The sequence below is a fragment of the Natator depressus genome, chromosome 10, assembly GCF_965152275.1.
Source record: "Natator depressus isolate rNatDep1 chromosome 10, rNatDep2.hap1, whole genome shotgun sequence".
Taxonomy (NCBI): domain Eukaryota; kingdom Metazoa; phylum Chordata; order Testudines; family Cheloniidae; genus Natator; species Natator depressus.
The window spans coordinates 38,115,626-38,140,947 of NC_134243.1; the positions used below are offsets into that span (position 1 = coordinate 38,115,626).

Genomic DNA, 25,322 nt, shown 5'->3' on the forward strand with positions numbered 1-25,322 from the left:
GAGATTAATTTGGCCTATTGAAAGCTTTGAGTTTGTGGCAGGTTTGCAAATCACTCCTGTGAATGCTGGATGAAGGGTTCTTTTTTGAGCAGAGCTGTGCCAATAGACCTGTGTTTTTAAAAAAATAAAAATAAAAATGCAACTCCCTCTAGATTTTTAAGAGTAATTTACTCTTCATTTACATACTTCCTCTATCTGCCACTCAGATGAGTTAATTTCAAAGAGAAGAAGGTAGGGCTTTAGCTGGCTAGTTTCCACTAGCCCATTTTGGTGTAGTGCTGCACCATCCAAAAGAGCTACATCAGCCTTTTGGGCTGAAATGGGGGTATCAACAATTATAGACAAAACCCAGTGCTGCTTCCTGGTAGCATGTTTACAGCATATTTAAGGTTTCCTGTAGGCAGCCTTTTTCCCCAGCTGTCAGGGGGGGTCTTTGCTGCTTATCATGCATTGCTCTCATTTCCCTTCCCCTGAGGGGAGTGTAGCATGTAAGATCTTTTTCCCTTTTCTGGTCCATATGTAGATCCACCAGCCCACAACAGCCATACTTGCCTCTAATAAAGAAGGCCTACTTATGTTATCCTCCTCAGGGAATCAGACAGAAGGTTGTTGGCAGGGACCGGGGGCTTTGGCCATTTTATAAATGCGGACATTGAGATTCTTCTTTGAGTAGATGCAGATGTGTATTCCATTTAGGTATGTGCGCCCAGCAAACTGAAGCTGGAGCTGGAGACCTTTGCCTAGCAATACCCTTAGAGTACTCATGGTACCTCTCCTGGCTATATGAGGCAGCGCCGCCCTGACCCCCTTCAGTTCCTTCTCACCGCCTTTGTCTGAACTCAGAGCTCTGTGTGGTTGTAGACTCCCACCCTTGCATTTAATCTTAGCCTAGTTGATTGTATATAGTTAGTTAGTGGTAGTTAATAGTCAGTAGATAGTGTCCCCTGGTAATGCGCTCACTGTGGTTTAAACATTGTTCTTCGTGTGGAGGGGTGATTTCCAACAGCGACCTCATGCGGTGCCCGCTTTGTCTCAGCAAGCCACCTTAAAGAGAGTTGTTTGATATGTAAATCATTCAAGAACTGGATTCAGGTGGTGCAGGACCTTTGCCTCAAGCACCTCCTGCTTGAATAGACTGTGCAGCCTGATCTGGTACCAAGGCCTCCTTGGACTGAAGATTACCCTCGGGCTCGGAGAGTGCTGCTGCCTCTCCCAAGAGATGGAGGAGAATCCAGGATGTGACGGAGTGTTTGCCGATACTGATCAAGACCTTGGACCGCTACCCCTTCCTACTCCTCCATGTGGGCACCAGTGATACTGCCAAGAATGATCTTGAGCGGATCACTGCAGACTGCGTGGCTCTGGGAAGAAGGATAAAGGAAGTAGTGTTCTCATCTATCCTCCCTGTTGAAGGAAAAGGCCCAGGTAGGGACCGTCAAATTGTGGAGGTGAATGCGTGGTTAAGCAGGTGGTGTTGGAGAGAGGGCTTTGGATTTTTCGACCATGGGATGTTGTTCCGGGAAGAAGGATTGCTAGGAAGAGATGGGATCCACCTAACGAAGAGAGGGAAGAGCATCTTCGCAGGCAGGTTTGCTAACCTAGTGAGGAGGGCTTTAAACTAGGTTTGCCGGGGGATGGTGACCTAAGCCCAGAGATAGTGGGGGAGTGGGATACCAGGAGGAAACACAAGGAGGAGGGTACAGGACGGGAAGCCTCCTGATTCATACTGAGAAAGTAGGGCAATTGGCTAGTTTTCTTAGGTGCATGTACACAAACGCAAGAAGCCTGGGACGAAGCAGGAAGAATTGAAAGTCTTGGCACAATCAAGGAATGATGATGTGATTGGAATAACAGAGACTTTGTGGGGCAGTTCACATGACTGGAGTACTGTAATGGGTGGGTATAAACTGTTCAGGAAGGACAGGTATGGGAGGAAAGGTGGAGGAGATGCATTGTATGTAAGAGAGCAATATGATTGCTCAGAGCTCCAGTTTGAAACTGGAGAAAAGCCTGTTGAGTGTCTTTGGGTTAAGTTTAGAGGCGAGAGCAACAAGGATGATGTCATGGTGGGCATGTGCTATAGACCACTGGATCAGAAGGATGAGGTAGACGAGGCTTTCTTTGGACAACTAACTGAAGTCTCCAGATCACAGGCCCTGGTTCTACTGGGGGACTTCAATCACCCTGACATCTGCTGGGAAAGCAATACAGCAGTGCACAGACAATCCAAGAAGTTTTTGGAGAGTGTTGGGGATGACTTCCTGGTACAAGTGCTGGAGAAACTGACTAGGGGCCATGCTCCTCCTGACCTGCTGCTTATAAACAGGGAAGAATTGGTAGGGGAAGTAGGAGTGGGTGGCAACCTAGGCAGCAGTGACCATGAGATTGTTGTGTGACAGGGTCAGGCCAGATGGCTATAGGAGAGTGATAGAAGGTACATATATTAGCCCCAGATTAAGCAGGTCCCTTTTTCCTGAGTAAAATAATGGGCTGTTCCAAACAATCAGGAAGTTGCTGGAACCAATTAAGGCAGGATAATTAGGACACCTGGAGACAATTAAGAAGCTACCAGAATCAATTTGGACAGGCAAGCTAATCAGGGCACCTGGTTTAAAAAGGACCTCACTTCAGTTAGTGAGGTGCATGTGAGGAGCTGGGAGCAAGAGGCGCAAGAAGCTGAGAGGTGCGTAGGCATACTGCTGGAGGACTGCGAAATACAAGCGTTACCAGACATCAGGAGGAAGGTCCTGTGGTGTGGATAAAGAAAGTATTGGGAGGAGGCCATGGGGAAGTAGCTCAGGGAGTTGTAGCTGTCACACAAGTGTTACACGAAACACTGTAGACAGCTGTGATCCACAGGGCCCTGGGCTGGAACCCAGAGTAAAGGGCGAGCCCAGGTTCCCCCCATCCCCCTCAACTCCCTATTTGAGACAAGAGGAGGTGACCTGGACTGTGGGTCCCACCAGAGGGGAAGGTCCCTGATCTATCCCCACCAACCCACTAGCTGGGTCAGCAGAGACTGCGGGGATTGTTCTCCTCCCTTTGCCCACGCTGGCCAGTGATGAGATTAGCTGAGTGAATGGCAGGTTTGAGCCACTAGCAAAAATGGCCAAACTGAGGGCTGCTGTAAATCTCTGAGGCGAGCAAATCCGCCAATAAGCACAGGACCCACCAGGGCAGAGGAGGAACTTTGTCACAGTTGAGTTCAGCATCCTGACAAAAGGAAGAAAGGAGAGTAGCAAAATACGGACCCTAGACTTCAGAAAAGCAGACTTTGACTCCCTCAGGGAACTAATGGGCAGGATCTCCTTGGAGGCTAATATGAGGGGGCAAGGAGTCCAGGAGAGCTGGCTGTATTTAAAAGAAGCCTTATTGAGGGCACAGGAACAAACCATCCCGAAGTGCAGAAAGAATAGCAAATATGGCAGGCGACCAGCTTGGCTTAACAGTGAAATCTTCGAGGAGCTTAAACTCAAAAAGGAAGCTCACAAGAAGTGGAAATTTGGACAGATGACTAGGGAGGAGTATAAAAATATTGCTCGAGCATGCAGGGGTGTAATCAGGAAGGCCAACACACGATTGGAGTTGCAGCCAGCAAGGGATGTGAAGGGTAACGAGAAGGGTTTCTACAGGTATGTTAGCAACAAGAAGAAGGTCAGGGAAAGTGTGGGACCCTCACTGAATGAGGGAGGCAACCAAATGAGACGATGTGGAAAAAGCTGAAGCAGTCAGTGCTTTTTTTGCCTCGGTCTTCACAGACAAGGGCAGCTCCCAGACTACTGCACTGGGCAACACAGCATGGGGAGTAGGTGAGCAGCCCTCAGTAGTGAAAGAACAGGCTAAGGACTATTTAGAAAAGCTGGACATGCACAAGTCCATGGGTCCAGGTCTAATGCATCCAAGGATGCTGAGGGACTTGGCTGATGTGATTGCAGAGCCATTGGCCAGTATCTTTGAAAACTTGTGGCGATTGGGGGAGGTCCCGGATGACTGGAAAAAGGCAAACGTGCCCATCTTTAAAAAAGGGAAGAAGGAGAAGCCAGGGAACTACAGCCTCACCTCAGTCCCTGGAAAAATCATGGAGCAGGTCCTCAAGGAATCCATTTTGAAGCACTTGGAGGAGAGGAAGGTGATCAGCAACAGTCAACATGGATTCATCAAGGGCAAGTCATGGCTGACCAACCTGATTGCTTACTATGATGAGATAACTGGCTCTGTGGATATGGGGATGCGTTATATCTTGACTTTAGCAAAGCTTTTGATACGGTAGTCTTGCCAGCAAGTTAAAAAAAGTATAGATTGGATGAATGGACGATAAGGTGGATAGAAAGCTGACTAGATTGTCGGGCTCAATGGGTAGTGATCAATGGCTTGATGTCTAGTCGGCAGCCGGTATCAAGTGGAGTGCCCCAGGGGCGGGTCCTGGGGCCGGTTTTGTTCAACATCTTTATTAATAATCTGGATGATGGGATGGATTGCACCCTCAGCAAGTTCGCAGATGACACTAAGCTGGGGGGAGAGGTAGATACGCTGGAGGGTAGGGATAGGGTCCAGAGTGACCTAGACAAATTAGAGGATTGGGCCAAAAGAAATCTGATGAGGTTCAACAAGGAGAAGTGCAGAGTTCTGCATTTAGGAAGAAAGAATCCCATGCACCGCCACAGGCTGGGGACTGACTGGCTAAGCAGCAGTTCTGCAGAAAAAGACCTGGGGATTACAGTGGACAAGAAGCTGGATATGAGTCAGCAGTGTGCTCTTGTTGCCAAGAAGGCCAATGGCATATTGGGCTGTATTAGTAGGAGCATTGCCAGCTGATCGAGGGAAGTGATTATTCCCCTCTATTTGGCACTGGTGAGGCCACACCTGGAGTATTGCGTCCAGTTTTGGTTTTCCCTCGCCCACTAAAGAAGGGATGTGGACAAATTGTAGAGAGTCCAGTGGAGGGCAATGAAAATGACTTATGAGGAGAGGCTGAGGGAACTGGGCTTTTATAGTCTGCAGAAGAGAGGAGAGAGGGAGCATTCAATAGCAGCTTTCAATTACCTGAAGAGGGGTTCCAAAGATGATGGAGCTAGGCTGTTTTCAGTGGTGGCAGATGACAGAACAAGAAGCAATGATCTCAAGTTGCAGTGGGGGAGGTCAAGGTTGGATATTAGGAAACACTATTTCACTAGGAGGGTGGTGAAGCACTGGAATGGGTTACCTAGGGAGGTGGTGGAATCTCCATCCTTAGAGGTTTTTAAGGCCTGGCTTGACAAAGCCTTGGCTGGGATGATTTAGTTGGTGTTGGTCCTGCTTTGAGCAGGGGATTGGACAAATGACCTCCTGAGGTCCCTCCCAACCCTAATATTCTATGATTTTGTGATTCTCTGTGATCGGTGCTAAGAAAGAGGTCTCATAAGACCAAGCAGAACTGCTCCAGGTCTTGGGGCGACTCCTCTGCCCCAGGGAAAGTGTATACTGGCTCTGGCGCACGGGATGGTGCGGGTACCTCTGACCCTTCCCCGGTTCCAATTGGGAAGGGCAGAAACCTGATACCATTGACTCTGGTTCCAACCTCTGGGTGTCTGTTTAGTCTGGTGCCAGTGAGGTCGATGCCGGTACCGATTAGCCACTGTGTCAACGAATCAGGCTGCAGCAGATCTGCTCTGCCTTTCCATTTTGTCCTCACTGTTGGTTCAGGACTTTGAGGCTCCCTCCTTTAGCAGCCCCTCTAGTGGAGTATGCCGCCGAACCTTCGTGCCCCTCGGGACCACACCTAGATGCTCCCCTCCCCATAATGGGTATGGAGCTGGTACCGGAATCAGTGCAGGGGATGTCAGCACCGGGACGCTCTTCAGCCCCACTGCACTTGATGCTGCAAGTGCTCCCATGGCACCTCTCACTGCCTTCGACATTCGAGCACTCCGATACTGCTGTTTGTGCTGGGACCAACAGTGCCTGTGGCACCGGCATGCTGCATATTAACAGTACTGCTTTCATCGGAGGTGTTGATTCCCACCTTGTTTTGGGCAATGGATTAATTGGACTGCCTATTGGCTTCGTTGGGCATCACTCCGCCCATGTCGCTGAGATCCTAGGCTCTGATTCAGAGTCGGAGTCGTCATCCTCCTGCTCTGCATCACTCAATGAATTCCAGGGGCCACCAATGGACCAGTATGGCTTCCAGGATTGGCGTGTGTCCTGTGGCCAGGATGGAGGTCCCTCACCTGGCTCCTACTGGCTTCCAATGCCCTATCCATATCAGTGGCCTTGGACTCAGTGGGACACTCCTCATTCATGGAGATCCTACTCTTTGTCATGTTCAAAGCCAAAGTCACCTGCCCCGTCGATGGTGGTGGCTTTGGATGAGCCACAGGCCCAGGCAGCAGTGGTCTTCCTCCCTGCGGAGCTACCAGAGACCTCCATTCCGGGTACATCTTCCTGGGAGCAAGAGCCGGTTCTGGCTCAGCTGAGACCTTTGTCCTCGTTGCCAGATGATGCTGTGCTGCCGGGTTCATCCTCCCCTTCTATTCTGGAGGACTGGAAGGTGTACCAGGACCTTTTACTCTGTGTAGCCACATCCCTGGGCATGCAGGTGGAGTTTCTCCAAGAGAACACACACAAACTGGTGGACATTTTAAGCCTGCCATCCCCAGGAGAGTGGCACTCCCGATCAATGATGTGCTCCTTGAGCTGAGGAGAGTCCTGTGGAGTATACCGGAGTCAGTACTGCTGATGGCTAAGTGCATGGAAAAGCACTACTTGGTTCCCATGCAGGGATTTGAGGAGTTTTATTGCCACACAGCCCCAAATTCCCTGGTCGTAATGGTGGTAAACGACAGGACCTAGCAGGGTAGGTTCAAGTTTACCCCCAAGGACAGAGACTCCAAGCTGTGGATTTTCTGGGCAGGAAGATCCATACCTTGTTGTTCCTACAGGTGAGGATCGCCAATCAACAGGTTTTGCTGGGCAAGTCTGATTTTGTCAATTGGTCAGCCAAGGCTAAATTCGAGGACTAGTTGCCTGAGGCCTCATGTGAGAAGTTCCGGGCATTCATTGCGGAAGGCTGTTTGGTGGCCAGAATGTCCCTTCAGTCTGCCCTTGATGGTGCAGACACCTCGGCCAGGGTCATGGCCTCGGCAGTAACTATGAAAGAAGACTTCCTGGCTGCAAAACTCTGGGACCACTCTGGACATCCAGCAAGCCATCGAGGACTTACCCTTTGACCGCCACATCTTGTTCTTGGACAAGACGGATGACACTTTGCACTCCTTCAAGGATTCCATGGCTGCTTTGAGGTCCTTGGGAGTGTACATGCTGTCTGCACAAAGATGCCACTATGGGGTGCAGCAGCAGCAACAGTATTGTCCACAGCATTCCTTTCCCTCTGAAACAGCAGGACTACCCTAGAAAGAGGGATAGAGCCCACAAGAGGAAGCAGTTGGGCTCAGGCTTCAGACAGTCCACATGTCCTCCCTCAGTGCAGGCTTTTGACTCTGTAGTCCAGAGCATTGGTCCAGTCACTACCCCACCCTTTCCATCCCCTTTTACAATGCTTGGGACTTGATTACCTCCAGCAGCTGGGTCCTAGACAGTATCAGATCAGGCTACGCAATCCAGTTCACCTCCATGCCCCCTTCCCACATCCCTTCTGTCCTCTGCAGGGACCTCTCTCACCTCCTCATCAAACAAGTCAGCTCTCTGTTGAAGAAGGGAGTGGTGGAGGAGGTTCTTCCGGAACACCGGGGGCACAGTTTTTACTTCCAGTACTTCCTGATACTGAAATTCAAGGGCAGGATCTCAACCTTTGTGGCCTCAACAAATTCATCAAGTACGTGAGATTCTGCAGGGTCATTCTATTGGCTATCCTCCTGCACGGTCTCAGAACAACTGGTTCACTGCTCTGGACCTTCAGGGCACTTACTTTCATGTGGGAATTCTACTGAACCACAGGAAGTTTCTGCGTTTTGTGATAGAAAAATGCCACTTTCACTATACGGTTCTCCCATTCAGGCTCTCTTCTGGCCCCCGAGTCTTTACCAAATGCATGGTGTTGGTCATGGCATATCTCAGGAGGAAGGGAGTTACCGTACCTTGATGACTGGTTGCTGAAGGGCAGCTCCAGAGAGGAGGTTCTTGCCCACATTGACACCACGTTGGGTTTGCTCAACCGTCTGGGACTCATTTTAAAACACTGCAAAGTCAACCTTGGCTCCCACTCAAAAAATCGAGTTCATCGGGGCCCTGTTAGATTCCATGAGGATGAGGGCATTCTTGCCAACCGAGGCAATTCAACGGCTCTGCCTCAGTGTGCAATCTCAGCCTTCCATGATAGTCCACGTATGTCTGAGCCTATTGGGCCATATGTCCGCTTGCATGCAAGTGGTCCAGTTCACCAGGTTGTGCCTTTGCCTTCTTCAGATGTGGCTCAGGATGGTCTACTGTCCTGCCTTGCATTCTCTAGACAGGTTGCTTCACCTTCCTCCACCAGTCCTGGATTTCTTGCACTGGTGGAAGTACACTTGCAACGTGTTCCAAGGAGTCCCCTTCATGAGGCCCTCCCCGACCAAGTCTGTTGTTACCGACACTTCCCTTCTGGGTTGGGGGACATATCTGGACTCATTGAGGGTGCAGGGCCTCTGGTTGGAACAGGAAACCTCACTCCATATCAATGTGTTGGAACTTTGGGCCATCCACAATGCATATTGTACCTTCTGAGATCACATCAGACACACACTGGTTCACATACTCCCTGACAATACCACCGCAATGTACTATGTGAACAAGCGAGGGTGGGGGGGCATATTCCAGGTTACTCTGCCTGGAGGCGATCAACCTGTGGCAATTTTGTATTGAAGGAGACATCACTCCAGTAGCAACCCATTTGCCAGGGGAGCATAATCGTCTTAATGGACCATCTCAGCAGGGTTTTCTTCCTGAGCCATGAGTGGTCTCTGAAGGAGAGTGGTCTCTGGGCTGTCTTTGCAACATGGGGTATCCCCAGGATCAACCGTTTTTTGACGAGGAAAAACAGGAAATGTTGGCTATTCTGCTCTCGGCGGGGCCTCCACCCAGGCTCCTTCCAACATTTTCCACTGCAGCTGGTGATTGACTCTTCTGTATGCTTTCCACCTATTCCCGTTATTCCTCAGGTCATCCTCAAGTCAAAGGAATTTGGGCCAAGCTCATCCTCGTTGCTCCAGCATGGCTGAGGCAGTGCTGGTTCTCAGATCTCCTTGCTCTGTCAATTCAACCTCCCATACCACCTTCCTCTCCATCCCGACCGGCTTGCTCAGAACCATGGCTGCACCCTCCATCCTGCGATCAGCTCCCTGCACGTCATGGCTAAATTAAGAGGAAAAACAGTGCTTGGATGCTGTCCAACAAGTCCTACTCAACAGTAGGAAATCCTCCAGTAGGACGGCCTACTTAGCTAAATAGAAGTGGTTCTTGGTGGGGTCCTTGGCTTACGGGACCCATCCGGCGGAGACTTCCATCCAGGACATCTTGGAGTACCTGTTACATTTTCAGAAATTGGGCCTGCGCTCAGTTCACTGAGAGTGCACTTGGCAGCAATATCAGCCTTCCATCCCCTGATTCAAGGGAAGTCAGTTTTTTCCAATGCCATGGCGACACTTCATCCTCCAAGGATAAGGTAACCCTGTGACCACAGCCAAAGTTTTTATCCAAGGTGGTCTCTGTTTCATCTGAATCAGGTAGTGTTCCATATTCTGGAGGTCAGGCAATGTCTAGCCTTTTATCTAGACAGGACTAAACGGTTTTGTGTTTCGCCTCGCCTGCTTGTGTCATATGCAGACCGCAAGAAGGGACAAGCAGTCTCTGCAAAGACCATCTCTAAATGAATAAAATCCTGTATCAGGGCTGCGTGTGAGAGAACTTCAGCTGCACCTCCTCAGCGGATATGGCTCATCCAGGAGAGCACAAGCAACATCAATAGTGTTCCTCAGTGACATTTCCATACTGGACATTTGCAGGGCCACCACATGGTCATCCGTACATGCATTTATGGACCACTGTGCTATTACCTCTTCTTCCAGAGCAAGCACAGGCCTCAGAAGAGTGATCCTGTGATCTTTATTTCAGTAGACTCGGAGCCTGGCTCCAGATTGGGGTACTGCTTGTGAGTCACCTAAGCAGAATACATGTCTGCATCTAGTCAAAGAAGAAATGGTTACTTACTGTAATTGTGCTGCTTCAAGGTGTGATGCAGACATGTATTCCATGACCCACCCTCCGTCCCCTCTGCATCGGAGTCTCCTCTCCTGGCATTTCAGTGTGAAGGAATTAAGGGAGGTCAGGGCAGTGCTGCCTCATATAGCCAGGGCAGGAGCCACAGCCGTGAGCGCCACTCCTCTACGGGTACTGCTAGGCAAAAGGCTCTGGCTTTGGTGTGCTGGGTGTAAGTGGAATACACGTCTGCATCACATCTTGAAGAACCAGTTACAGTCAGTAACCTTTTCTTATTGGGAGTTGGCAGAGAGGAACTAACCAGCTTGAGCCCTGCGCTTGGGACTTGCTGAACATCTTACCTGAACAATCTCCATATGGCAGGAAATTCTGCTGAGCCACACAGAAATTCTCTTGTTTTTCAAATGTCAGTAATTGCATGCGCCTTGCATTTCCAGTGACTAATTTTTTCTAACTTCACAGGTAACCACTAAGAACATTGGAATTTTAGATTTTGAGGGTTGAACCACTTAGTTTATTTCAGTCTGTAAAAGCCTAGTGCTGGGGAGCTCTTTGAGTGCAGGGACTATGTGCCCATGTCTCTCCCAGGTCTGTGTCTAGTGAATCATGAGCAACATTCTATCCTCCCCTTACAAATGGCTTTTCCTTCCTGGTCCTGGTAGCTGAGTACACCTTCTAACCCAAAATGCTTGTTGTGCCCCATCCTAACCTTTAGCCTTTAGCACTGGTTAGCTGGGGAATTACTGAACGTGGGAATTTTGACCATGTCCTTTTCCCCATGCTGCACAGTGGTTAGTGGGAGGAAGTGCCTCCTTGGCATCCTCCCCAGAGAATCAGCCAGACTCTGAGAGAGAGAGCAGGTGAGTGCAGTAATGCCAGGTGACCAGGGAAAGCGTTTTCCTTGGTGATCTGTAGCAGCAGTTCCCCCTACCCCACCATTTTCTCTTCTTAGTGAAAATGAGCAGGATGCCTCCCATCTCTTCCCCCTCCATTATGAACAAATGCTGTTACATGGTGCTCCCAGCTTTTTGTCCCCAAACTGCTGCTGGAGCCACTTGGCTACAGTTAGAGCCTCAAGTGGGAGGGGAAACGTTAAACAAGATAGGCAGACAACCGACAATTATGTCTTTCATCTCCTAAATTCCTCTTTACTAACCTCAACCCCCTTCCATTTCTTGTTGGCTGAAGCAGTGCTCCTCCCCCCTGCAGGACAACATTCCCATAGCCCAGCGCCGCCGCTTTACCCGTGTAGAGATGGCCCGTGTCCTGATGGAGCGCAACCAGTACAAAGAGAGGCTAATGGAGCTACAGGAAGCTGTCAGGTGGACAGAGATGATCAGGTGAGGCTGGGAGTTCCTGTATAAGAGGGTTAGGGCACAATCTGGTCACATGTTTGTCCTGTAGGTCAGACCTTACAATTTGTGGGGCCCAAATAAAGAAATTAGGTTGTGAATTGCTGAAGGTTCTCAGAACATAGCGAGGTCTCTGATGCTTAAAACCTGCTCTTTTGGTTCCTGTAGCTGGGGCTCAGAATGAGTGTGTGAGTTGTCAAAGATACATGGAGGCCCTGAGTGGTTTTGTTTAGGATTGGTCCTGCTGGCTAAGGTGAATGTTGCAGAGTTCCCTGTATGTGCCTTATAACATGGGAAATGAGGAGTAAAGATGGCCCCTAATGGTTTCAGAGTAGCAGCCGTGTTAGTCTCTATCCGCAAAAAGAACAGGAGTACTTGTGGCATCTTAGAGACTAACAGATTTATTTGAGCATAAGCTTTTGTGGGCTACAGCCGACTTCAACGGATGCATGCAGTGGAAAATACAGTAGAACGATTTTATATACACAGGGAGCATGAAACAATGGGTGTTACCATACACACTATAACGAGAGTGATCAGTTAAGGTGAGCTGTTACCAGCAGGAGAGAAAAAAAGCCTTTTGTAGTGATAATCAAGATGGGCCATTTCCAGCAGTTGACAAGAACGTGTGAGGAACAGTGGGGTGGGGGGGGATAAACATGGGGAAATAATTTTACTTTGTGTAATGACACATCCACTCCCAGTCTATATTCAAGCCTAATGTAATGGTGTCCAATTTGCAAATTAATTCCAATTCAGCAGTCTCTCGTGGGAGTCTGTTTTTGAAGTTTTTTTGTTGTAATATTGCGACTTTTAGGTCTGTAATTGAGTGACCAGAGAGATTGAAGTGTTCTCCGACTGGTTTTTCAATGTTATAATTCTTGACATCTGATTTGTGTCCATTTATTCTTTTACGTAGAGACTGTCCGGTTTGGCCAATGTACATGACAGAGGGGCATTGCTGGCACATGATGGCATATATCACATTGGTAGATGCACAGGTGAACGAGCCTCTGATAGTGGCTGATGTGATTAGGCCCTGTGATGGTGTCCCCTGAATAGATATGTGGACACAGTTGGCAACAGGCTTTGTTGCAAGGATAGGTTCCTGGGTTAGTGTTTTTGTTGTGTGGTGTGTGGTTGCTGGTGAGTATTTGCTTCAGGTTGGGGGGCTGTCTGTAGCAAGGACTGGCCTGTCTCCCAATATCGGTGAGAGTGATGGGTCGTCCTTCAGGATAGGTTGTAGATCCTTGATGATGCACTGGAGAGGTTTTAGTTGGGGGCTGAAGGTGATGGCTAGTGGTGTTCTTTTACTTTCTTTGTTGGGCCTGTCCCATAGTAGGTGACTTCTGGGTACTCTTCTGGCTCTGTCAGTCAGTTTCTTCACTTCAGCAGGTGGGTACTGTAGTTGTAAGAATGCTTGATAGAGATCCTGTAGGTGTTTGTCTCTGTCTACATGCCTCCAGTTTTCATCCAGACCACACCACACGATCCATTGTCTACAGCCAAGCTCTACGATACAACCGCATTTGCTCCAACCCCTCAGACAGAGACAAACACCTAAAAGATCTCTATCAAGCATTCTTACAACTACAATACCCACCTGCGGAAGTGAAGAAACAGATTGATAGAGCCAGAAGAGTTCCCAGAAGTCACCTACTACAGGACAGGCCTAACAAAGAAAATAACAGAACGCCACTAGCCGTCACCTTCAGCCCCCAACTAAAACCCCTCCAACGCATTATTAAGGATCTACAACCTATCCTGAAGGATGACCCAACACTCTCACAGATCTTGGGAGACAGGCCAGTCCTTGCTTACAGACAGCCCCCCAACCTGAAGCAAATACTCACCAGCAACTACACACCACACAACAAAAACACTAACCCAGGAACCTATCCTTGCAACAAAGCCCGTTGCCAACTGTGTCCACATATCTATTCAGGGGACACCATCACAGGGCTTAATCACATCAGCCACACCATCAGAGGCTCGTTCACCTGCGCATCTACCAACGTGATATATGCCATCACGTGCCAGCAGTGCCCGTCTGCCATGTACATTGGCCAAACCAGACAGTCTCTACGTAAAAGAATAAATGGACACAAATCAGACGTCAAGAATTATAACATTCAAAAACCAGTCGGAGAACACTTCAATCTCTCTGGTCACTTGATTACAGACCTAGAAGTCTCAATATTACAACAAAAAAACTTCAAAAACAGACTTCAACGAGAGACTGCTGAATTGGAATTAATTTGCAAACTGGACACCATTACATTAGGCTTGAATATAGACTGGGAGTGGATGTGTCATTACACAAACTATTCCCCCCCCCCCCACACACACACACTGTTCCTCGCACGTTCTTGTCAACTGCTGGAAATGGCCCATCTTGATTATCACTACGAAAGGTTTTTTTTCTCTCCTGCTGGTAATAGCTCACCTTACCTGATCACTCTCGTTACAGTGTGTTTGGTAACACCCATTGTTTCATGTTCTCTGTGTATATAAAATCGTCCTACTGTATTTTCCACTGCATGCATCCAATGAAGTGGGCTGTAGCCCACGAAAGCTTATGCTCAAAAAATTTGTTAGTCTCTAAGGTGCCACAAGTCCTCCTGTTCTTTTTTCCCTAATTTAATGAATCTCTGTGACTGCAGCTAAAAATGAAAAATAATATCTGAGCCCTCAGTTACCAGGGGCTGACTGTGGCCCTGGTAGTGATTTGAGCTGATACCACTAATACCACTTTAAATTGACAGCATTTGTTTCCACATCATACACACATAGAGACACAATCTACTCCAGTCTCCTTTCATTACTCAAGACGGCTGTACCTCAGCTCCTTTTGTTCATGTCGTCCTTTGAATCATGTTGCCAGAAGAAATTCTTGAATGGAGGACTCCAAGTCTGCCTCCTCCCCTCTTTGCCCCTGGAGCCAACCAGCTGCCCTGAAGCTGGGTAAAAAGGGAAACATCTCCTTGGTATGATGCTGAAATTAATGGTTGTCTGAAACATTTGTCCTCAGAGCTTCCCGGGAGCACCCATCTGTCCAGGAGAAGAAGAAGTCCACTATTTGGCAATTGTAAGTTACTGGATGGTCTGTGAAGACTTAAAAGAGGATAGTGTTGCTGTTACTATTTTAGGCACCAGCCTGATAGCACGAGAAGCAGAATCGAAGTAGAGGTGAGCTAGAAATGTAAGCTGTTATCTGAACCACTATACCCCAAAAACCTCATTGGTCCAGGTAAAATGGAAATCAAATCTAAACTACATATGGCTTTTGTTTTACAAATCCTGTGGAGATTACTTACATCTGAGACTGGAGAGGTGTAATGGACTCTCTCACATGTACTCACAATCAGTTTACAGCAAGGGACAGTAATCATAATATAACTGATTCAGAACAGGGTAGCCTCCACTGGTGAAAACAAACACAGACACAAGCCCATCTGTAGTGCTAAGGATCACTGCACTCAAACCTGGGCAATTCCATGGAAGGATTTTCAGGACTCCTGTTCTTGTGCTTGTTTCTTCCGTATCTTGAATCTGTGTTGCAGATTGTCCTTCTGCTCTTCTCATTCCTTATTTGTTGGCTTCTCTCCATTCCCAGCTTTAGTCGCCTGTTCAGCTCTTCCTCCAGTCCCCCACCTGCGAAGAGGAACTACCCATCGATGAACATCCACTATAAGTCTCCAACAGCAGCTGGGTTCAGTCAACGCCGCAGCCATACCATGTGCCAGATCTCTTCTGGCAGCCGCACCCTTGAATTCTTCCCTGAAGAGTGAGTCACCTGCTATGTGCTAAGCCAGATCCCTCTGCAGATCAGCCAAGTGGCAACCAAATTGTTTTAAAATGGGCTTTTTCTCAGAGGACTGTGGCTTAAATGGTACATTAATCAGTTTAATGAAGAAGATGGATCCCCTGCCTGTGTTACCTTTTAAGGACAGTGTTTAATTCTGTACTTAGCTGTGGAATCTCGCCAGGCTCTTGTGTATATCCACCTGACCTTTCACCCCTCACTTCTCCCTGGGGCAGGCTCAGCAGATTAGCAGTATGCGCTCTATCTTCCCAAATGTGTTTTTGGTTTTATCTTGTGCTCCGTAGGCCATGATGAGATTTCATCTAGATGAGCCAGGAGCAAAGTGACCCTGCTGTGATTCAGTTGCCCACCAGGTCTGGATCAAGTCCTGAACACTATTGGCTGCACTGGCTATGTGGGAGGATGAAGAAGGGCTTTGGTAGAGATACTGAGGACTCCACCAGCAGCCTCTTTCCTCTGTCCCCTCCAGGGCTCAACTGTAGACTCCTGGGTGCTTTCTCAGCAGCACTGCCCAGGCTACAGTATTTGATTTTAACACTTACAGTGCTGGAAGAGGGCCACTCAGCTGTTGCTGCTGCAGAATTGCCCCCTCCCCCTTTGTGCCACTGCTACAGTGGACTTTTAATTCTTTGTTTATATTGCATGTGGTCTGTGATTTTCAGCTTTTAGTTTTTGAGGAGTTGTGTTTTGTGGAAGGAGTTTGGATTATGTGACAGTAGAATGCTCTTCCCTATGCAGCTTTGCAAGGGAGTTGTTGGAAGGGCACTGGATCAGGAATGGAAGAGGTTTTCTCTAGACTGTGAAGTTCTAGACCTTTTGCACACTGTTCAATTTCTCTTTCACACACTTTATCCAGCAATTGGCCTGCGACATCTGCTCTGTTGGGTGGACTGTATCCTGGTCTTAATGACTGAACCATGTTAATGAAGTGTGGGTTCTCATACTGTGGACCGCAGAGTAGGTCATGACCCCATTTTAATGGGATCGCCAGGTCCAGCATTAGACTTGTTGGAACCTGGGGCTGAAGCTGAAGCCCAAGTTTCACCCTCACCTGGGATGGCGGGGCTCGGGCAACAGCCCCCTCTCCCCACATCCAAGATGGCAGGGCTCAGGCTGTGCATCCCCTACCCCCTCTACCCCCCCGCCCCCGAGGTCATATACCGACTTAGTTGTCAGAATGGGGTTAGCAGTGCAATGATGTTTGAGAACCTGTCACGGGGCGCAGACTCACCGGCAGCACCTCCTGCTGGTTGTCTCAGGGAATTAGTGTTCCAGCCTCCAGAGCACCCTCTTCAGGCCAGTGTCTCGCCTTGCTGCTGGCTCCCGTGTCCCCCCCAGGACCCCGGTGCCCCTTTCACTGGGTGCTGCCCCCTGGCAGTACCCCACAGTTCTGGGTCTCCCCCTCCCAGGGGAACCCCCCACCCACTGGAGTCAGTGGAATTTCCCAGATTTACATCTGTGTGATTAAGTGATTTATTTAGAAAACTTTTCAGATGAGTTTTACAGCTATATCAGAAAATGAATGATTGTTTGGTTATTTCATTTACCAAAGGTAATTGAAGCAGATATTGATGAAGTCATTGGGAAATAAACTATCTCCAATTCAACAGGTTAATCATTAATATTTGGAGGATTTTTTGCCATGCTGTATTACCAGAGAGACATTTAAATTGTTTTAGTTAACTAAAACAACAACGTTATGTATTGAAGAAAAAAATCCAGAACAGCAAACATATAATATTTTAACAAAACAAACATATGAATTTTTTATTTAAACATTCAAGTTTTTTTAAATCAGGTTTGTTTTTGTTCACATTATTTTTAACTAAAATAGTTAAATGAAATATTTAAAAAATAAAATTAAATCGACTGTGTCAGTCAGGTCAACATGAGAAACTTAAAATATTGGCTTCTCCAGCTAACTCAGTCGTCTTCACCTTCATTTTCCTGTTTGTTCATAATCTGGAAAAGAAAAACAAGCTTTTCTGCTATTTCAGGTCCCAAATGATTTCTCAATTTGGAATGAATAGGCCAAAGGAAGAAAATATTCTTTTTTACACTGGCAGAAGAAGCTACTGCTATTAAAAGTGAGATTATCACTTCAACAGTCTCTGAATCCAAGTGCTTAAGTGACTTCCACCAGTTCACTGGTGTGACTTTCTTTAAACATCATCAGCAAACATATATTTCTTGAATGGTTCACCCTTAGCTCTGAAGTTTATTATAATTGGCATTATGGAGGGATGATTGCTGGATGTCCATGTCATAGCCAACTCCTCTTCTTCAGCAGTTAAGGTTTGACCCCATTACCAAATATTGAGAATATTTGCAAGAAAATGAGCTGGAGATAGTGCTTGTCCAGTTAGTTTTTTTAATGCTTGTAACTGAACTCTGTCATTGCATATTTCTCTTTTTAAGATCTCACTCGGTTCCTTCCAAATTTCAGCAGCGTCATCAATAAAACAGCTGTTTCCCTGCATTTTGTTCAAGGCTACAGAAATAGGCTTCAGGGTAATCAGCATGTGTTCAACATTTCTCTTAAGCCCAATGTTGAGAACTTTGGCTGTGACAGTGCCAGCTATTTTTTCACGATTTTGTTCACAAACTGTCATCAGATTAGGCCAATTCTTGATATAGTGCTCAAAACAGTCCACTTCTGAGTTCCATCGCATGCCTTGTGGGAGAGTTAGCTGGATTCCTCCCACTTTTTTCAGAGCAGCTGCTGCAAAGTGGTTGTTATGGAAGTATTTTGCCATTTCAACAACATTAGCCTTTATTTCTGGAACACTGAAGCCTTTGGCTAGGAGGTGCATCAAATGAGCACTGCAACCGTGTGTTATTAGCTTTGGACTCTCTTCACTCTCTTCTAAATAATTTCTTCTCATCTTGGATTCATTTGCAGCATTGTCTGTGACCAAGCTGTGTACTAGACATTTGATTTTTTTTTCACAGTTTGTTATAGCTTTTACTACTACATCTTGTAAGTATTCTGCTGTGTGTGCATTTCCTGATATATCAATTGTTTCTGTAAGGAAGACATTCCCTTCTTCTGTTGTCACACAAGCACATATAACAGGATCATTGTGGACATTGCTCCACCCATCAAGACTCAGGTTAACAATTTTACCCTCTAGACCTTTTGCACAATACTCAGTTTCTCTTTCATATACTTTATCCAGCAATTGGCCTGCGACATCTGCTCTGTTGGGTGGACTGTATCCTGGTCTTAATGACTGAACCATGTTAATGAAGTGTGGGTTCTCAATCATATCATAGAATATCAGGGTTGGAAGGGACCTCAGGAGGTCATCTAGTCCAACCCCCTGCTCAAAGCAGGACCAATCCCCAATTAAATCATCCCAGCCAGGGCTTTGTCAAGCCTGACCTTAAAAACTTCTAAGGAAGGAGATTCTACCACCTCCCTAGGTAACGCATTCCAGTGTTTCACCACCCTTCTAGTGAAAAAGTTTTTCCTAATATCCAACCTAAACCTCCCCCACTGCAACTTGAGACCATTACTCCTTGTCCTGTCATCTTCTACCACTGAGAATAGTCTAGAACCATCCTCTCTGGAACCACCTCTCAGGTAGTTGAAAGCAGCTATCAAATCCCCCCTCATTCTTCTCTTCTGCAGACTAAACAATCCCAGTTCCCTCAGCCTCTCCTCATAAGTCATGTGTTCCAGACCCCTAATCATTTTTGTTGCCCTTCGCTGGACTCTCTCCAATTTTTTCACATCCTTCTTGTAGTGTGGGGCCCAAAACTGGACACAGTACTCCAGATGAGGCCTCACCAATGTCGAATAGAGGGGAACGATCACGTCCCTCGATCTGCTGGCTATGCCCCTACTTATACATCCCAAAATGCCATTGGCCTTCTTGGCAACAACGGCACACTGTTGACTCATATCCAGCTTCTCTTCCACTGTAACCCCTAGGTCCTTTTCCGCAGAACTGCTGCCTAGCCATTCGGTCCCTAGTCTGTAGCAGTGCATTGGATTCTTCCATCCTGAGTGCAGGACCCTGCACTTATCCTTGTTGAACCTCATCAGATTTCTTTTGGCCCAATCCTCCAATTGGTCTAGGTCCCTCTGTATCCTATCCCTACCTGCCACCATATCTACCACTCCTCCTAGTTTAGTATCATCCGCAAATTTGCTGAGAGTGCAATCCACACCATCCTCCAGATCATTTATGAAGATACTGAACAAAACCGGCCCCAGGACCAACCCCTGGGGCACTCCACTTGATACCGGCTGCCATCTAGGCATGGAGCCATTGATCACTACCCGTTGAGCCCGACAATCTAGCCAACTTTCTACCCACCTTATAGTGCATTCATCCAGCCCATACTTCTTTAACTTGCTGACAAGAATACTGTGGGAGACCGTGTCAAAAGCTTTGCTAAAGTCAAGAAACAATACATCCACTGCTTTCCCTTCATCCACAGAACCAGTAATCTCGTCATAGAAGGCAATTAGATTAGTCAGGCATGACCTTCTCTTGGTGAATCCAGGCTGACTGTTCCTGATCACTTTCCTCTCATGTAAGTGCTTCAGGATTGATTCCTTGAGGACCTGCTCCATGATATGGAAAGGAGAGTTTGTAGCATTAACAAACTGGGCAATTTTTTAATCAATTAACTCTTTTTGTAATCTGCTGGTTCTTATCACAAACTTATCTATGGTTGTTTCTGGATGATGGAGGTTTTTTTTCTTTTTGCTGCAGGTGATATACTGTGGCTATGTGACATACATGATGTGCCTGAAACACTATCATTGGCAGAGAACTCTGAAACTATAGAAAATGTGGTGATCTTGAAGGAGGATAATCTTCAGACCAAATAAGTCAATGCAGTTAGTTAATTATTATTACCGTACTGCTCCTTTAGTATTATTCATTGCATTCACTGACACTCAGTACTACTTTAAAGGTGAAATTGTAAAAGGAAAATCTGCCTATTTCAGCTATTTATTTTTTATCACAACTGCATCTAAAATGATAGTACCATAGAGTAACAACTATAATTTTTGCTCAAACATGAGAATTCAAAAATAGTCCAGAAGGAAGACAGGCAGTCCTTAAGGAAGAAGTATGAAATAAAAAAGTTTACCAACTTGAAGATCCTGCATGTTCAGACATGTTCCTTTCATCATCTTCAACACAGCTTCCTCCTGAGAAGGAACACTTTTCATGATGTTGTTTCTTTCGGGCAACCAGGCCTTGCATTTCTTTGTTGCACTGTTTGCATTTTGTACGCATGCCTGTCGTACCCCCAAGTAGAGGAGTATTTCATTATTTAATTAAAATATTCCCAAACTGGATCTCTTTTACAGCCTGCTGCCATCGTAGGTTTTCCTTTCTAGTGAGAGAATGGTATGGTAGATCTCAAATCAATGAAGGCTACACTCAGAAAGACCTCAAGGTTTCTGGAATATGCTGCTCAAACAGTTTCACTTGTGTTTCTACTGCCTGTCCCTCCCTTCTCACATTTATCTCCAGACTTCTTCTTCTTGTCCAGATCTATTCCGCCCCCAACAATCTTCTATTCATTGAACTTTTGGAAACTTTGCACTTTTACAGAGAGGTAAGGGATTGACTCTGTGTACACAAATTTGCAGAGGGACACTAGGGTTGAGGTCTGTTATTTCTCACCTCAATATAGTATTTATTTATTTATTTAAAAACATTTTTGCTGTTAACAAGCATGTTCTCTCTGGAGACACAAATCCACAATTTGAGAACTGCAAAACTAAGCATCTCCGATGGTATCTTCTAGACTGAGCACTAAATCCCATTGGGTAGATAGAAAGATTAACCTGAATAGTCTAAACAGAAGCCCCTGGAATCCGATAAGATTGGGTCCCTAATCCATGAACTCTCGGAACTCATTTACAAAACTTTTCTTAAACATTACATGAATATATTGTCTCATACTATAGAATTAGAATTTATAATCCCTATTCCATGATGAGATATCTTTGAGCTATAATGTATCTTAATTAAAACGATCTTTAGATCTGATTTTTTTTATTTTTATTTTTTTTAATCGTTGATTTTTATCCACTCTGGTGACCGCCACAACCTGATTCCTCACATCAGGTGGGACTGGGAGCATCATGGAGGTGATGTTCTTGGCTTCTGAACTGGGGATGAAGACATGTCACTTCTGCACCCAGGGCCAGATTTACACCTCACGCACCCCTAGGCACAGCATCTTCAATGCCCCCCCTGCCTACAGCTGTCCTTCGTGTTTTCCATAAGAAATGAAACAAAAAAAAATATAAACACAGCCTCTCCAGAAAGGCATGAGATCCACCAGCATGCATGGTGCTCCCAGCCTGAGGTGGGGAGCAACCCACCCACCCTGCTCCAGCCCCACAGGCGGGGCAGCCACCAACCCGTGCCAGGAGCCTGGCTGCCCACAGGGGAGCTGTATGTATTACATTTTTTAACTTTTAACCCACTTTTGACTTTTAGGCGCTCCTAGGCATGTGCCTACTGTGCCTAATGGGAAATCCAGCCTTGCTTTGCACCCTCTACTTGCTGGCCACTTGTTCTGCAGTTTCAAAGGAGCTGCTCACCTTCTCAGCAAGCCAACAGAGAGGGTTTTAAGATGTGGAAAAGATTAAACAGTTGATGATTGGAATGAAAGAAGGAATATCTTCCAACTGAGGTCATGGGGTCAGTAAAATGCAAAGGAACCTAAGCTGATAATCTTAGGGTCTCCCATGAATGTTTGTCCCCAAGAAAGCTGATTCTCCATCTCTGAAGGATTCTAGGTGTGTTCCCAAGGACCTGTCCTACCACAATGGGTGAGATGGAAGGGAGCTAGAGATTAGGGCTTCCCTGGGTCCACCTCTCAACAGGACTTTTATCTTTCTTGTTTCCTGCTCCTCCTTTTCTCCTTGTCAAAGACACTCTTTTATTTCCTGCTTTGTATTCTTTGACCTCTGACTGTTTGTCTTCTGCCTTCCATGGCAACGCTTCCTTGACCCTCTGCCTCTGTTTTTAATCATAGATTGAGAAGTAACACTGTTGCTTCTCTCCTCAGTGACTGTACGTCATCCACACGTCGCGAACAGAAGCGCGAGCAGTACCGCCAGGTCCGAGAGCATGTGCGGAATGATGACGGTCGATTACAGGCCTGTGGGTGGAGCCTTCCTGCCAAGTACAAGCAGGTAGGAACCATTTGCTGCAAGGCTGAGGGGGAAGAACAGGTGATTACAATCCCAAATGAAACCAGTAGAAACCTAACTCCCCCTATTGGTAAACACACTTTTTATTGGTACAGCATTTGAATTAAAGATACTGTAGACACATGCGGTCTGTCTGGTGGGCTTGGGTCAAATTCATCCTTTCTATATGCCCTCTGCAGTCATTGGAGGGGAAGTTCTCTTGCATGGAAGTTTCTGAAAGAACTCCGTCTGGAAGCAGCAATAATTCTTCCTCCACCAGAGCCCATTCTTATTTTTATTTACTTTATTTTTTTCAATTTAGTCCATACACAGGCTCTGAGCACCCTGCCAATTATTTAAAATTACAAACCCAGTCAGCTCTCCGGTCTGCCCAGCAGCAAGATCAAATACCATCACCCCAATATGTTGGCCTACACCGCAACCCACCTACCTCTCATCAAAGGTCAGGTGATGGAAATGGGGGCTGCAATGTGCCCTGAAAGTTGACAAATCCCCAGGCTGCTTTGGAGCTGGGTGGGAGGGCATTCCAGTGTCCTGGGGCCCTTACAGAATGCTCTGGCGCCACCTGCTCTCGTTAAATCAAGGGGGAATATACCAGTAGTGTCTGTGCTGACCATATGTCACATTCTGGGGGGCAATCTAGACCAGTGAGGTGTTGTGTCATTGCTTGCCCTGTAACTCTTAAGTGCTTCAAAAGGCTCTGCTCTGTGGTGCTCTTGTCTGGATGTTTCTAGCCAGCGGACAAGCCTGCACTGAGTTTCTGTGATTCCAGCAGCCATGCTCCGGTTACACCTGGCAAGATGACCCCAACACAATTCCAAACTTTTCCAAAACCGTGTGCTCTGCAATGTCCAGCCCTCTCTTGGACCATTCAGAGAGATTTAAGGTTTGTTTGTTCCTTTAAAGATACAATATCCAACAGCTTGCCACATTAACTAGAGTTCACGTTCACTTTAATTCAAACACAGCAATGGGTTGGGTTAGATTAAAAGTAAAACAAGTTTATTAACAATACAAGATTGGATTTTAAGTGAGTTCAAGTATAAAGGAAAAGGAGTACTTGTGGCACCTTAGAGACTAACCAATTTATTTGAGCATGAGCTTTCGTGAGCTACAGCTCACTTCATTGGATGCATACTGTGGAAACTGCAGAAGACATTATATACACAGAGACCATGAAACAATACCTCCTCCCACCCCACTCTCCTGCTGGTAATAGCTTATCTAAAGTGATCATCAAGTTGGGCCATTTCCAGCACAAATCCAGGTTTTCTCACCCTCCGCGCCGCCCCCCCACCCCCACAAACTCACTCTCCTGCTGGTAATAGCTCATCCAAAGTGACCACTCGCTTTACAATGTGTATGATAATCAAGGTGGGCCATTTCCAGCACAAATCCAGGTTTTCTCACCCCCCCCACCCCCCTCCAAAAACCACACACACAAACTCACTCTCCTGCTGGTAATAGCTTATCCAAAGTGACCACTCTCCTTACAATGTGTATGAAAATCAAGGTGGGCCATTTCCAGCACAAATCACCCCCCCCCCAAAACACACACACACAAACTCACTCTCCTGCTGGTAATAGCTTATCCAAAGTGACCACTCTCCCTACAATGTGCATGATAATCAAGGTGGGCCATTTCCACCACAAATCCACGTTTTCCCCAACTAAAACCCCTCCAACACATTATTAAGGATCTACAACCTATCCTGAAGGATGACCCAACACTCTCACAAATCTTGGGAGTCAAGCCAGTCCTTGCCTACAGACAGCCCCCCAACCTGAAGCAAATACTCACCAACAACCACATACCACACAACAGAACCACTAACCCAGGAACCTATCCTTGCAACAAAGCCCGTTGCCAACTGTGCCCACATATCTATTCAGGGGACACCATCACAGGGCCTAATAACATCAGCCACACTATCAGAGGCTCGTTCACCTGCACATCCACCAATGTGATATATGCCATCATGTGCCAGCAATGCCCCTCTGCCATGTACATTGGTCAAACTGGACAGTCTCTACGTAAAAGAATAAATGGACACAAATCAGATGTCAAGAATTATAACATTCATAAACCAGTCGGAGAACACTTCAGTCTCTCTGGTCACGCAATCACAGACATTAAGGTCGCTATCTTACAACAAAAAAACTTCAAATCCAGACTCCAGTGAAAAACTGCTGAATTGGAATTCATTTGCAAATTGGATACTATTAATTTAGGCTTAAATAGAGACTGGGAGTGGCTAAGTCATTATGCAAGGTAGCCTATTTCCCCTTGTTTTTTCCTCCCCCCCCCCGACGTTCTGGTTAAACTTGGATTTATGCTGGAAATGGCCCACCTTGATTATCATACACATTGTAAGGAGAGTGGTCAGTTTGGATGAGCTATTGCCAGCAGGAGAGTGAGTTTGTGTGTGTGGGGGGGGGGGGTGAGAAAACCTGGATTTGTGCTGGAAATGGCCCACCTTGATTATCATGCACATTGTAGGGAGAGTGGTCACTTTGGATGAGCTATTACCAGCAGGAGAGTGAGTTTGTATGTGTATGGGGGTGGGGGGGTGAGAAAACCTGGATTTGTGCTGGAAATGGCCCACCTTGATTATCATGCACATTGTAGGGAGAGTGGTCACTTTGGATAAGCTATTACCAGCAGGAGAGTGAGTTTGTGTGTGTGTGTTTTTTTTTTTTTGGGGGGGGGGGTGATTTGTGCTGGAAATGGCCCACCTTGATTTTCATACACATT

The 25,322-nt window shown here is 46.7% G+C and overlaps 1 protein-coding gene across 30 annotated transcripts in view; it reads left to right on the forward strand.

Moving 5' to 3' along the window:
• The window catches only part of MAPK8IP3 (mitogen-activated protein kinase 8 interacting protein 3), a 157,674-nt gene that overhangs the window by 105,576 nt on the left and 26,776 nt on the right, over nt 1-25,322 (forward strand). For 15 of the 30 annotated variants that reach the window (XM_074965792.1, XM_074965804.1, XM_074965800.1 and 12 more), the window contains 4 exons: nt 11,380-11,531; nt 14,575-14,631; nt 15,160-15,330; nt 22,390-22,549. In XM_074965792.1, the coding sequence (XP_074821893.1) occupies nt 11,380-11,531; nt 14,575-14,631; nt 15,160-15,330; nt 22,390-22,549 (540 nt within the window). The remainder of the gene's footprint in view (nt 1-11,379; nt 11,532-14,574; nt 14,632-15,159; nt 15,331-22,389; nt 22,550-25,322) is intronic. The other 15 variants (XM_074965815.1, XM_074965806.1, XM_074965814.1 and 12 more) reach the window with 4 other exon arrangements.